Here is a 15,398-nt window from a genome sequence, read left to right on the forward strand (position 1 = left end):
CAGCCTTAAGTACTAGGTTCTTTTCCTTCTTGGGCTCTCTTCTTTCACTGTCTTTTTTTCTTTTCATCTTGTATGTCTTCAAATTACCAATCAAGTCATCCATGGTCAGAATTTGTAGATCTTTAGCTTCAGTGATGACATTTACCTTACTTTCCCAAGACCCAAGTAAAACACTGAGGATTTTCCGTACAAGCTTGTTTCTGGGAATGGCATCTCCAAGTGAGTGAAGCTCATTTATGATGGAGGTAAATCTGGTGTGCATATCTTGTATGGACTCATCATCCTTCATCCTGAAGAGCTTATATTCAGTGGTGAGCATGTCGATCTTGGATTGTTTGACCTGAGTAGTTCCTTCGTGTGCAGTTTGTAAAGCTCCCCATATTTCTTTGGCAGTATCACAAGCTGAGACTCTGTTGTACTCATCAGGTCCTATGCCACACATCAAGATCTTCTTGGCATGATAGTTCTTTTCTACAGCTTTTCTGTCAATGTCACGATACTCTTTTCTCCCTTTGGGCACCATTGGTCCTGTTTCTTCAAGCTTCTTCATGGGAACATGTGGGCCATCACAGATGATGTCCCACAGTTTTGAATCTTCTGCCATCATAAAGTCATGCGTGCGGGTCTTCCACCACCCATAGTATTAACCATTGAATCTGGGAGGTCTATAGGTTGATTGTCCTTCTTCAAAGTTTGGTGAAGCGGCCATTGGGGATTCTTCCTAGGTATTAGCCTGATAGGAGAAACCTGCTCTGATACCAATTGTTAGTTTATATGAGTCCATCAAATGATAGAGTACCTGGTCCTCTATGAGATGATACTTAGAATGCAGTAAAGACTGAAGGTAAAGAAGGTAAGAGATTTTCTACGTGGAAAAATCCCACAGAAGGGGATAAAAAAACCACGACCTACTCTTGTAGGTTTTTAACTCTACTAACTTGCAATCTCCCTATTACAAGTCACTTTACAAAAACCCTATTGCAAAGACTTCAAACTAACTTGTGATGCAACCACCAAAAGCCACTCTATAACTATCCTAGTTACAAAGGCTTTAAACTTATGACTATCCCTAGTCACAACATAAACTCAGAAGTTTATGAATTTTTGTTTGTTCCTAAGACAACGCTTCTAAGAAAGCAAACTAGGAATTACAATGATGAACAAATAACAAGATTATAACTCAACTACGGATATACATAAGCTCATTAAGAAACTGATCCATAGTGGAGTTGTCTTCTTGTTCTTGATACACCAGTGACTTCAATGCCGGATGAATACTTTGTTTCTTGAGAGAATATCACTGAATGCACAAAGAATGATGTGTCTTGCACCAGGTTGTATTATCACAAAAGATAGCACAATGAATAGTGATATTATCTCTTGGTGTACACTTCTTCCCAATGAGAAGTGACTGTTGTACTGTCTGCACAACCACTTCTGGGCAATTGCGTTCCAGCTGGATAATGGACTTTGTACTTCTGTCAGGACACACTAACGGACCAGGTCCTAGTTGTGTACCTCTTCTGTGACAGTTTCTAGATGGTCACTTTCTTCTTCTACGTTCCAGTTGTGCATTTGACTTGTACTTCTGTCAGAGAACCCTAAGGGAGCAGGTCCCTATTGTGTTTCTCTTTATATTGATTGCGTACAGTCACTGACTTGTGCTTGTGTTGGAGAACCCTAAGGGACCAGGTCACTGTTGTGTTCCTCCCTTTGGTCGTTCATCTATTTGTTGATTTTCAGACTTCGACCAGGTCACATGAAATGTATACCCTGTGGGCCAGGTTCTCTATCTGGTTCTTCATGACAAGTTTGTTAGATCATCAAAACATAAGAAGCATAAGGCCAAGACATTGAAACCCATCAACATACTAAAAGTGAAATTCAAAGTATAATAAATAGAAAATAGTATCATATTTACAACGCCATATCATCCAAACAAGGCTATCCCCTCAAATGAAAGCTAGCATTGTCCTCAATGCTAACTAACCAAAACTAGCTCAACATAAGATAAAGAGTAAAGAAAACTCCCTATTGGTCCTCCGTATGCATAGGATCATGAGCCTGGGTCCCTTGCTCCTCGGACTGCTCGAGAACCTATGACTAGATCCATGTAACCTGTGTCTGCACTGGGACCTGAGCCTGCACTGGGTTATGGGACTGTATTAGGACCTAGGCTAGCTGGAGGAATCATCCTGGAGGTCTTCTAACTCAATCACTGCATCATCAGTACGGGGGATCATCCTTCTCCTCTTCGGTGCCCTCACTAACTCCTGCTCAGGCTCAGGCTGGGCTGCTGGAATTGGGTCATGCTATAATAGCTCCAAGGGCAATTAATCAGCTTTCATTTTCTCTATTTCCACCCTTAACTGCTTCACTGACTCCTTTCATGCCCGAGTCTTTTCTTTGTTTCCTTCGTCATATCCTTCAATGCTTTGCCATGAGAACCTACAACCTTTAATATTAATTGCTGGTTCTCCAGGAGCTCCTTGAGAGTATCCTCCATTGACTGTGGAACTTGTGGCTGAAGGGGTACAGATTGGGCTGCCACTGAGGTAGAAAGCACAGACAGCTTAGAAGTGGCTGCCTGCATCCAGTTGTTAATACTGGCAAGGGTTTGGCTCAAACGATGGACAGTTAATGGGTAGGCTGAAGATGAGGGGATATTTGGGGTAGTGGAAGTAGAGGGTCCTAGAGTAGTCTTTGGTATGGATGAGGGAGGCTGAGAAGAAACTACTACTACTACTGGCTCTTCAGACTGGCTAGTAGAGGAAGTGGCTTTGCCTTTAGGGTCTTTGGGGTTGTCCTCACCCTTGAGGCTGTACCGGGAAAAGGGTGCCTTTAGTTTCACCTTCACATCGAATTTCCTTGTTTCTACATCCTGGTCCTCAAAGTACATAGTTAGGAAATGTGGGAAGGGGTATGATTTATCACCTTCATTGACCACCCGTGTGATTACCATGGACATAACATTCCCGATGTTGATCAGGTACCCCGTCATGATAGAAGCTACCAAAATTGCCTGGGAGATAGGAAGAGAGCTCTCATGAGTGGTGGGGTCTAGCCTGCTGCAAACAAATGTCTCCCACCTTTTTTCCTCGAAGTTCAGGGTTCTCCTCAAAATTTTGACTCCCGCTGTCAACCATGCTGGGGTGGTAACTGGGATTGCCAAGTACTCTGCTAACCATGGACGTGCATCCTCCCCCAATGCTACCTTTTCTAAGTATAAAATTTCATCCTCCTCTATAAAGCCTAGGTATTCATTGATTGTCTGGCCATCAAACTTCACTGTCAAGTTTCACACCTTATTCACTTTAGTTCCCCTTTTGATGTGGGAAGCATTAGTGTAGAACTCCTTGACTAAGTGCTTCTTTGCATCCTCGACGTTGCATGTGAAATAGTCCCAGCCTAGCCTCTCTCTCTGAATTGCCTCTGCACATTTGGGTTGTGAGGCAGAAGATCCTTGTCAATGAATCTCTGTTCAAGTATCAACTTCCTCTCGGGCCACAATTCTCGGAATTTGTAGTAAGCAAGCTCACTGACAAATCTATCCTGCCAAGCCTCCGACTTTCTAGTTCTCTCCACCCCCTACTTGAGGCACACCCCCTCCTTCATCTTCTTATTCTATGGGATCCTTACCGGGTGTTGAAACTGTAGGTGTGGTAGAAGAAACATTATCACCGCTCTCAGCTGAGCCCTCAGATGACTCAGAAGAAATTGCAACTGAAGCTTGAGTAGTAGGAGTGCCCGGAGGTGTATCTCTCAATCTTCGCCTTTCCGGCCAGTCAGGAACATACTCTGGCACTGACTCGGAGTCGGATGCCTCCTCGGAGGGCAAATACTCACTTCCCGAATGGGAAGAAGCTCTATCCGCAACCTTTGTTGACTTCCTAGTGTCCTTGATTGCCTGTCGGACTTGGGGGGCCAATCTGATCATACCTCATCCCCTACACCGGGAGGACTCTCCTTTGCCTTTCTGTTTATCACCTCCGCCTCGTGATTTCAACATTATCTGTAAGGAATATTCATTTAGTTATTGTTAGTATCATAGTACCAGATGAAGCAATGAAGATTATGATTGTAGACAGTTAACAATGTAAAGCAGAATTGTAGACCGCGGTCCGTAAAATATGAAATGCGTCCACAAAGAGACCATCGCGGACCGCACAAAATGGCACCGCGGTCCGCATTGAGGTAGGGGTCAGACTACACACTCTCTAATAAAGGCCATCGCGAACCGCCAGAATTGTAGTGCGGCCGCGGTAAGGCACCAGGAACCGCAGAAAATCCATCGCGACCGCGGTTGAAAACTAGGGATTATGATGCATTTTACACTCCTTCTCGCTTAAGTTTTGATTAGAAATGTGTACAAAATAGTCCCAAAGGCTCACAAGTTGTACTTGATTGTAGGTTTGATCAACAAGGTGACAAGGTGTCAAAAACCAGCTCAAAAAGGAGTGAAACTTGCACAAGTACTAAGAACATGACCAAGCTCAGTCAAACATGGCCAATGCGGCCGCACACCATTTTGTACGGTCTGCAAAGATGAAGATCAGAGTGTATGCTTCTCAGTCAGCCAGGCAATGCAGCCACAAAGGACTTTGTGCAGTCCACATTAATTCCACTACAGCCGCACTCGATTTCGTGTGGTCCGCAGAGCCAAAGTTCATAGAGGTGACGTTTTGGGGAACCCGGTCAATTCGGTCCGCAGTCCATTTTGTGTGGTCCGCAATAGAAGTCACCGCGGCCGCGGTGAATTTTGTGCGGTCCGCGGTGGCCAACTTCAGAGAGTATATTAGTAATGCCAAGAGCCTCAGTGCGGCCGCACTCGATTTTGTGCTGTCCGCACTAGCCCCGCAGGGGCATTTTTGTCCAGAATTTTCAGCCTAGTATAAATAGTTTCTTTTCCCATTTTTAGGTCATCAGATAGTTTTGGACGTAGAGTTGCACTCGTGAATTCTTCTGTTTTACCATTTTGAGTAATTTTAGCTTAGTTTCAACATTGAATCTTCAAGTTTTATTTAGTAATTAATTACTATGGGGTTTTCTTCATCTATTTCTTTGTTTTCTTCTATAATTATGAGTAGCTAGACCCATTAGCTAGGGTTGTGGCTTATCCCTAGTGTGGGTAATTGATGTGCCTTGTATTTTGATGCTTGATTGTCTATGAGTATTTGATATTTGGACTAATTTAGGGTTTAATGTTGAATTAGTGGTTGCAAACACTAAGTTTTGCCTAGTAGACTTTGGCTCTTCTTGAGAAAGAGAGCCTAAGTCCATGAAATTAGTCCAACAAGGAATTGGGGCGTATTCAAGAGATTGATAGCCCCAATTAAAGGGTTAAACCTAGAGATAGTAATAGCCGACTTGAACCTCAATTGCTTTCACAAATTTGCATACCCAATTGGTCTTGAGAAAGTCAATTCGGGAAAAATCACTCGAACTACCGAGAGGTATAGAGTGAGTAGAATCGTGCAATGGTTATATCATACTCCCCATATGTGACAATCTAGCCTTGGACTCAAGAATCCGTCAATTGACCACCTAGGAGAAAGTCACTACCCTAGTGCCTTTTATCTATTTGAATAACTTGCAACAGTTTAATCTTAGCTTTAATTAGCCTAATTTAGCATCGTAGTAATATAAAATTAGAAGTAAAACCAAAACAAACAATGTTTAGAAGTTCAATTAGGAACAATTACACAATTCCCATTTAGATAGAAACTTAACTCCAATATCTAGCTCCCTGTGGAAATCGATCCCGACCTTCTCGGGTAAAAGCTGCTTCGACCTCTCTTGCTACTTCATAGTAGTACAGGGTTGGCCTTGATCAACGGTCTCAAACCTTCACTCTCTGAAGTTTTACCATCGCGGTCCGCATAAATGCCATCGCAGACCGCGAAAAATCCATCGCGGACCGCGGTGAACCTCATTCAGCAACACCAACCTAGGGTTTTAGATTTTTCTCATTTTAAGCCTAAATACACATATTATGAACCCACTAGGTAGTTAATCATTTTATTGAACTAATTAATCCTAATCTAAACACATTATGCAACCCTAAGCTAAAAATTTAATGAAAAGGGAAGAAGAAGACGTAGAACTAATCAATTAAAAGAAAATAAAACACAATGAAAGACTAAGGAAAGATTGAAAGTACCAGTAACGGGATACAATACAGATGAATGAGAGTCAGTGATCGAATTCGTGCAGTCAAGGCTAGGGATGAACAGTACTTTTTATATTTAGTGAGCAAATGAGCGAAAAGTTTTAAATGAAGTCCTGAGGTCCTATTTATAAAAAAAGGACCTAGGGCCCACTTCACCTACCCACCGCGGACCGAAAGAAATGCACCATCGTCCGCGGACCTCAAACACATGAAGCACTAACAATGATGGCACCGTGGATCGCAAGAAATTCTCTGCGGCAGCGGTAAGGCACCGCAGACCGCAAAAAATGCTTTGCGGCTACGGTGACAATCTTCAGAGAACCTTCACTTTTTACCAATCAACACTGTGGACCACAATGAAATTTTGCCCCTGCAAAAAGGCTATTGTGTCCGCAAAAAATGCATTGCGGCAGCCGTCCAAACTTCAGAGAGTGCATCATTTTTACAGTTTTTGTCCTGCACTGCATCAAATCAATCCTACACACATCTCACAACCAGGTAGACCAAAAGCAAATCCTATACTAAAAAGAAAATCAAAGAAAAACAAAAAGAAAGACACATGGGTTGCCTCCCAAGAAGCGCCTGATTTAACGTCACGGCACGATGCAGGTTACCATCAAATCACTTTAGATGGAGCAGTGCCACCACGTGGCTGTCATCAATTTTTCCCAGGTAGTGCTTGACCCTATGTCCATTAACTTTGAAAACCTCTCCATTTTTGTTCTTAAAGTCAAGTGCACCAAACAGAGTCACAAACACCACTTCAAAAGGTCCACTCCATTTCGACTTAAGCTTTCCCAGAAATAGACGTAACCGAGAATTGAACAAGAGAACCAAATTACCCACTTTGAACTCCTTGCTATGAGCATACTTATCATGAAGGTACTTTATCTTGTCCTTATACAAGGACGAACTGGAGTAGGCTTGGAATCAGAATTCATCAAGTTCATTAAGCTGCTCCACACAAAGATTTGCTGCCATATCCCATTCAAGATTCAGCTTCCTCAAAGCCCACATGGCCTTGTGCTCTAACTCAACTGGTACATGGCAAGCTTTCCCAAACACCAACCGGTACAAAAACATACCAATCGAAGTCTTGTAAGCAGTCCTATAAGCCCATAGAGCATCATCCAATTTCTTTGACCAATCAGTCCTATTTGCATTGACTATCTTTGATAATATATTCTTGATTTCCCTGTTTGATACTTCAACTTGGCCACTCGCCTGAGGATGATAAGGAGTTGATACTTTGTGATTAATACCATACTTTGCAAGCAAAGTGTCAAAAGCTCGATTACAAAAATGAGACCTCCCATCACTTATGATTGCTCAAGGAGTGCCAAATCTAGTAAAAATGCTCTTTTTAAGAAATGCAACAACACCCCGGGCCTCATTGTTGGGCAAAGCCACGGCTTCAACCCACTTTTAAATATATTCAACTGCCACTAGAATGTATGTGTTCCTACATGAACTAACAAATGGGCCCATGAAATCAATGCCTCATACATCAAAAATATCAACTTCAAGAATGGTATTGAGATGCATCTCATCTTTCTTCGAAATTCCACCCGCTCTTTGACATTCGTCACATCTCTTCACGAGTTCACTTGCATATTTGTACAAAGTTGGCCTGAAAAACCCACAACTAATAACTTTTGAAGCTATACTCACCCCGCCATGATGGCCACCATAGGGAGAGGAATGACAAGCCTCTAAGATACTCAATTGCTACTCCTCCGGGACACACCTTTGGATCACACCATCCGTGCAGATCTTGAACCAGTACGGCTTATCCCAATAGAAGTCCAAACTATCCCGTTGAGCTTCTTCCTTTGGTTAGAAGAGAGCTCACATGGGATTATACCAGTCACAAGGAAATTAGCAACGTCCGCAAATCATGGCATACCATTCATCGACACCGAAAGGAGTTTCTCATCGGGAAATGAATCATTGATCTCTAGGCCATCACGAGGCCTCCCCTCCTCCTCCAAGCAGGACAAGTGGTCCGCCACTTGATTTTCACTATCCTTCCGTTCCACAATATCCAAATAAAACTCTTGAAGTAACAAGACCCATCGCATAAGCCTATCTTTGGAATCCTTCTTCGTCATCAAGTACCAGAGTGCGGCATGATCGGTATGAACTATGACCTTGGCACCCATGAGATACGGCCAAAATTTCTCCATTGCAAACACAATAGCCAGAAGCTCTTTCTCTGTCACCGTTAGTTCACTTGAGCATCATTCATTGTCTTGCTCGCATAGTACACCAGATGAAACATTTTGTTCACTCTTTGACCCAAGACTGTCCCAATCGCAACATCACTCGCGTCACACATGAGCTCAAAAAGTAAGCTCCAATTGGGTGCGGTAATAATAAGAGTGGTGGTCAACTTGTGCTTGAGAAGTTCAAAGGCTTTCATACATCCCTCATTAAGCACGAACTTGGCATCTTTTTCCAATAACTTGCACAAGGGATTCACTACCTTCGAAAAGTCTTTGATAAATCTCCGGTTGAACCCCGTATGCCCAAGAAAACTTCTAAGTCCCTTGACTGAAGTAGGGGGAGGGAGCCTTGAAATCACATCAATTTTTGCTTTGTCCACCTCTATACCATGCTTTGAAATTTTATACCCAAGAACTATGCCCTCCTCAACCATGAAGTGACATTTCTCCCAATTAAGCACAATAGTGGTTTCTTCACAACGGGCCAACACTCTATCAAGATTTCTCAAACATTCATCAAATAAGTCACCCACAACACTAAAGTCATCCATGAACACCTCCAAAATGTCCTCTACCATATCGGTAAAAATGGGCATCATACAACGCTGGAATGTAGCCGGTGCATTACACAACCCAAAAGGCATCCTAGAAAAGGCAAAGGTACTATATGGACAAGTGAAGGTGGTTTTCTCCTGATCTTCCAGAGCAATCAAGATTTGGTTGTGTCCAGAATACCCATCCAAGAAATAGTAGAAGGCACACCTAGTAAGTCTGTCTAGCATCTGATCAAGAAAAGGCAATGGAAAGTGATCCTTGCGGGTCACTTTATTCAACTTGCGGTAGTCCGTGCACACCCTCCACCTGGTGACAGTCCTGGTAGGAATCAACTCATTTTGTGCATTTGTAACAACGGCCATGCCACCCTTCTTCGGTACACATTGCACCGGCGAAGTCCAAGAGCTATCAGAGATGGGGTACACAACCTCGACATCCAATCACTTTATCACCTCCTTTTTCTCAACTTCTTGCATTGCCTCGTTCAACCTCCTTTGATGTTCCAAGGAGGGCTTTGCATCATCTTCCAGAATAATCTTGTGCACAAAGAATGCGGAGATTATCCCCCGAATATCAGCTAAGGTCCATCTAATTGCCTTCTTCCGCTTTTGGAGCACCGCCAATGTGGCATCAACCTGCATGTTAATAAGACAAGAGGAAAGAATAACTGGCAAAGTTGAACTAGGGCTTTAGAATTCATACCTGAGGTGTGGAGGCAACGACTTAAACTCCAACATCAGAGGTTCCTCAATTGAGGGTTTTGTTGGTGGAGTCTTCCTATTCTCAAGATCTAAAGAGAGTTTCCTAGGCTCATAAGAGTAAGAGCCCATTCCATGTAAATCATTCACACACTCCACTCGACCTTCATCTCCATTTACATCAAGATTCAACAATATCGCCTCTAGAGGGTCCTCCACATTGATCATTACACTAGTATCATCAACTATCACTGTTGTGACAAGGTCCAGAAAAGAGCACACTTCAGAACTGTTGGGCTGCTTCATTGACTTGCACACATGAAGAACCACTTTCTCATCACCCACCCAGAAGGTGAATTCCCCTACTTCCACATCATGTAAGGCCTTCCTAGTAGCAAGGAAAGGTCTACCCAATATGATCGGAACCTCATAATCTACCTCACAATCCAAGATCACAAAATCAGCCGGCAAGATAAATTTGTCCACCCAGACAAGAAAATCATCGATTATACCCAAAGGTCTCTTCATTGTTCTATCCGCCATTTGCAATCTCATGGATGTCGGACTCGGTTTTCCAATACCCAAAGTTATGAAAATTTAGTAGGGCATCAAGTTGATATTTGCCCCCAAATCACATAGAGCCTTAGCAAAGTCTGCACTCCCAATGGTGCAAGGAATGGTGAAAGCACCGGGATCTTCTAGCTTCGGAGCCATTGAGTGCACTGTTGCACTAACTTGATGGGTCATATTGATAGTTTCACAATCCATGGATCTTTTCTTTGTCATCAAATCTTTCATTAATTTAGCATAACCCAGCATTTGCTCTAGAGCTTCCAACAAAGGTACATTAATGGATAAACTCTTCATCATATCAATGAACTTCTTAAACTGGCTCTCATTTTTCTGATTCACTAGCCTTTGAGGATAAGGTGGAGGTGGCCTTGGCAAATGAGCCTTAGCTTTAGGCACAACCGTTTCCGGCATATCTATTACGTGTTCCCTAGATGGGTTCACATCATTCTGAGTTTCCACCTCAGTATCTTGGATATCAATCCTTACTTCCTCATTTATCTTCTCATCAATCACATTTTCAGCCACCAAAGGATTCGCATATTCTTGTAACTCAACTTCATCACTCAAAATTTATTTTTGCTTGGAGGCATTCACATCACCGCCACGTCCAATTCTTGTAGTTACCACCATAACATGCCCGGAATTGTTCCCACCATTCGGGTTAACTACCATATCACTAGGTAGATCCTTCTTAGGACGAGTATTCAAAGATTGTGAGATTTGGCCTAATTGAACCTCCAAGTTTCTAATTGAAGTATTGTGGGAAGCTAACTAAGCATCAGAGTCCGCATTCTTTTTCATCATATGGTCAAACATCATTTCAATTCTCCCCATTTCATTTTTGGAAGAACTAGGACCTTGGTATGGAAATGAGGGTGGATTCTTTGGTTGTTGATACATTGGGGGCCTTTGAAAATCTTGCCCCGGATTTCCTTGGTTGCCATTGTTCCAACCATCCTGATTGTTGTTTCTACCCAGTTGTTGTTGTTGCCATTCCAATTACCTTGATTGTTCTGATTATTTTTCTAGTTGCCCTAATTGGAATTTTGTTTATTATTCCCCCAATTACTATTCCCTTTTTGTTGTTGATTGCCCTAATTGCCTTAGGGTCTCCATTGTTGTTGGTTGGAAGAATTTCCCCTTTGGCCCTGATAGTTGTTCACATATTGCACTTCTTCATTCTTCTCATCATAACCATCATCTTGGAACCCACCACTATCTTGGTCAAATTGATCCAAACTCCCTTGGTTTTGTTGCCCTCTTTGTCTTCTTTTGTTCACTAGCATGTTGACACCCTCCATAACATTTACTTGTCGTGGAGTTTGAACCTGTTGTAATTGTGACTTTGCTAGCTGGTTCATTTGGTTGTCAATTCTGCTATTGCCTGCCCATGATCATGAAGCTCTTTGTGTAAGTGAATGACCGTGGGATCACCCTGAGGCACATTTGCTCTACTTTGCTAAGCGGAAGACGTGTCAGCCATTTCATCCAATATAGCATTAGCCTCATCATACGGTGTGTTCATGAAATTGCCCCTGGTGAGTTGGTTCACTATGCACTGGTTTGTTGTGTTAATGCCCCTGTAGAAGGTCTGTTGTATCATTGCCTCAGTCATATCATTGTTGGGACACTCCTTTACCATGGTCCGATATCTCTCTCATATCTCATGTAGTGGTTCATTGGGCTCCTGCTTGAAAGCTAAGATTTCATCCCTCAAAGTTGCCATGTGCCCCGATGAGAAAACCATTGCAATGAATATATCTGCCAACTCATCCCAAGTAGTGATGGAATGGTTGGGAAGCCTCTCAAGCCAATCCAATGCCTTCCCTCTAAGTGAAAAAGGGAAAATTCTCAACTGAAGTGCATCCTCTGACACATTTGTTTGCTTGCTCCCCCAACAGTTATCCACAAAACCCTTGAGATGTTTGTAAGCATTCTAATTGGGAGCACTCGTGAAATCCCTCACTACTCCAACAAAGTCAGCATCACATTTGTAATTTGCAAATTGCCCGCCCGGATCCGGGGTGGGACAATTGCACTAGCATATCCTTGGTTGGGAAGCACTCAAGGAGCCACTCTTGGAGGTGGCGGGGGAGGGTCTGGAACGTTCTCATTGGCCTGGCAGCCTCTCCTTTGTCCTTGAGGTACTATAGGAACCTCACTATCAATATTGTCATGTATTTCCACCCCCGGCGGAAGATCTCCAGGAGGTGCATTGTTTGCTGCCATTTTGTACCTTAATTTGTGACACTCACAAGTTAGTAACACAGAAGGAAAGAAGAACAATACACAAAACTATTTAGATAGATAGCCAAAACCATTAGCTCCCTGGCAACGATGCCAAAAAGTGATTGGTGCCAACCCCACACCACTACAAAGTGGCAAGAGTGGTCGAAGTAGCTTTTACCTGAGATGGTTGGGATCGAATACACAGGGAGCTAGAAGTGGGAATTGGATTCCTATCTAAACTAGTAGTGCACTTCCAATCATAGTTGTTTAGTTGTTACTTCTAATTTTATACTAATAAGATACTAAATTAAGCTAAGAGTGAATGCTTGTAAGGTTTTCTAAATGATTAACGAGGCACTAGGGAAGTGAATTTATCCTAGGGGAATACTTAACGAGATCTAAAGTCTATGACAAAGATGTTATGTTGGGGATTGCAATATAGCTAATGCACGGAACTCACTCTATACCTCTCGGTAGCTTGAGTGACTTTGCCCTAATTGACTTTCTCAAGACCAATTGGGTGTCAAAATTGTGCAAGCAATATAGGCTCAAGTTGGGTATTACTATCTCTAGGTTTAACCCTTTAAATTGTGGCTACCAATCTCTTGATTATGCTCAATTCCTTGTTGGACTGATTTTCCTAGACTCAAGCTCTCTTTCTCAAGAAGAGCCCAAGTCAAATAGGCACAAATTAGTGTTTGCAACCACTAATTCAACATGGAAAACACAAATCAGTCCAAATATCAAACACCCATAAACATCTAAACCTTAAAACAATAGACCCATCAAATACCCACACTTGGGTTGAGCCACAACCCTAGCTAATGAGTCTAGCTACTCATAATAATGGAAGAAAACTGAGAAATAGATGAAGAATTACCCATATAATTTAATTACAAACTAAGATAATGAAGATTCAGTGTTAAAGTAACTACAAATTACTCAAAATAGAACAAAACAGCCGTTCACATGCTCTGGAGTCTAACAGATTATAAAAGATACCCTAAAAATGTGAAAAGAAAGTATTTATACTAGACCAAATTTTCTGGACAAAAATACCCCTGACGGAGGTTTTGCTGACCGCAGAAAATGCACTGCGGCCGCGATGAGGATTTTTTGCTTGAATATTCACTCTCTGACTCTGGCCACCCCGGGCCGTACAAAATGCACCACGGCCGTGGTGGCTTCACTACGGTCCGCATAAAATGCTCCGCGAACCGCGCTGGCTTCAATCGTCCAAAGTACCAACTCTCTGATTCCCCTCTCCGCGGACCGCATAAATTGGATTGCGGCCACGGAGAGGGTACTGCGGTCTGCACAAAATGGGTTGCGGGCATAGTGCTTGAGCTTCCAGAATCTGCACCTCTCTGAATCTCCTCAGCGCAGACTGCACTAAATAGATTGCGACCGCGGTGGGTCTGTTGCAACTATGCTTTGACTTGTTCTTGGTACTTGTGCATGTTTTACTCCTATTTGAGCTAGTTTTGACTACTTGTCACCTTTTTGACCAAACCCTACAAGCAAGCACAACATGTAAGCCTTTGGAACTATTTGTATATATTTTTAATCAAAACTCAAGTAAAAAGGAGTGTAATATGAACTAGAATCCCAGTTATCAGGTACCAATCAAAGATCAGGGTTGAAGATGACCAACTAGGAGTATGTCACTCCCCAACCTCGGGAGGCGCGACCGACGCTCAATCGAGTGAAATCGACTAAGCAAGCCCTTTGGACACTTTCTACCCAACTCACTATGATCAAGAAACCATTCTTTCATTTAATTAGACAGTAGGAAAGGTCGTACATTTAACATTGCTAGTTCATTTTACATTACAACCCTTAAACCATAGTTAAGTTTCCAAAATTTCATACAGTTACAGTTTAAAGAACAAGAGTTTAGAATTACAACACAGTCCAGTGACCCATCCAACACCCACACATAACTCACACAAACATCTACGGAGCCTCTAAAGATACAAAAGACAGTTATGATAATGCCGACAAGAAGGCCCCGGCTATACCTCAAAATGTGGTAATTTATAACAAAAGATCGGCTAGGTTGCCTCATTTGAGACATGTACCTCAGTCACAATTTCATTCTCACTTTCTGGTTTCAATATCGGCACAATACCACCATGTGTGCGACATGACATCCGATCACGGCCGATCGGCTAGGCCGTCTTACCAAAACGTTTTTCCTTTTCCATGAATCATCTCATTTCAATCTTTATTTCACATATATCAGTTCATCTGCACTTGGGGCCACAATTATCACATCATACTTGGCACTAGGCCATATTTCATAACTCAAACTCTTTTCCTCCACATTTTACATCATTTCCACTTTCAACATTAACCTTGCAATTTAAGATAATAGGCACAATACAAGAGCAATTCAAGTTGTAAGCATAGAGAGGATTTCACATAGTTTGGCATAACGATCTCAATTTAAACTTGACTTGAAATCTAGGCATTTTAGCACATGGTTCACATTCTTCACACATCCTTAATTTAACAAAAATAGCATATTGAAAACATTAAGACACACCTTCCATATATATCTTGCAATACCAATTCATTTGAAATAGCGAGCAGTACACCAATCAAATTTCGGAACTTACAACATTTGCATGGACACTAAGGGAGCTCAATTTCTAAGAAGAGGGGTTTTTAGCCATACATACCTGAAATTTGCCCCTAATAATACTATGGCGTCCACCACACTAAACAACTTCAATCTACAATAATACAACACATTTGTAACTATATTAGTAAGATTTCTATACTTTAAGTCATTTAGACTTTTTATCAAACATTTAACGTGCATATCTTTCCACAACCTCCTTCAACGGAATTTATTCACCTAACAACCACCTTTCATACCAATGATTCACCTTACCATTGTCTCTAGGCCATCCACAACTTCCATTAGTACATGCATGCCCAACA

The 15,398-nt window shown here is 42.2% G+C and overlaps 1 protein-coding gene across 1 annotated transcript; it reads right to left on the reverse strand.

The window, feature by feature from the left end:
* Nucleotides 1-7,099: 7,099 nt before the first annotated feature.
* LOC138887734 (uncharacterized) lies at nt 7,100-10,190 on the reverse strand. Its single transcript, XM_070169514.1, has 4 exons — nt 9,975-10,190; nt 9,652-9,860; nt 9,402-9,537; nt 7,100-7,393 (listed from the first exon to the last, which is right to left on the reverse strand). Exons 1-4 carry the CDS (start codon nt 10,188-10,190, stop codon nt 7,100-7,102), a joined length of 855 nt encoding a protein of 284 aa, XP_070025615.1.
* Between the last annotated feature and the right edge of the window lie 5,208 nt (nt 10,191-15,398).

Source organism: Nicotiana sylvestris, chromosome 3, assembly GCF_000393655.2.
Source record: "Nicotiana sylvestris chromosome 3, ASM39365v2, whole genome shotgun sequence".
Lineage (NCBI taxonomy): Eukaryota > Viridiplantae > Streptophyta > Magnoliopsida > Solanales > Solanaceae > Nicotiana > Nicotiana sylvestris.

Excerpts from the sequence above, each read along its gene's own strand:
- LOC138887734 (XM_070169514.1), bottom strand. The coding sequence starts at position 10,190 with ATGGCGGATAGAACAATGAAGAGACCTTTGGGTATAATCGATGATTTT. Across the intron at positions 9,861-9,974 it reads GGGTGGGTGATGAGAAAGTG|GACCCTCTAGAGGCGATATT; the intron begins GTTCTTCATGTG and ends ATCAATGTGGAG. Across the intron at positions 7,394-9,401 it reads AAGAAGTTGAGAAAAAGGAG|GCGAGTGGCCAAGTTGAAGT; the intron begins GTGATAAAGTGA and ends TATCATCCTCAG.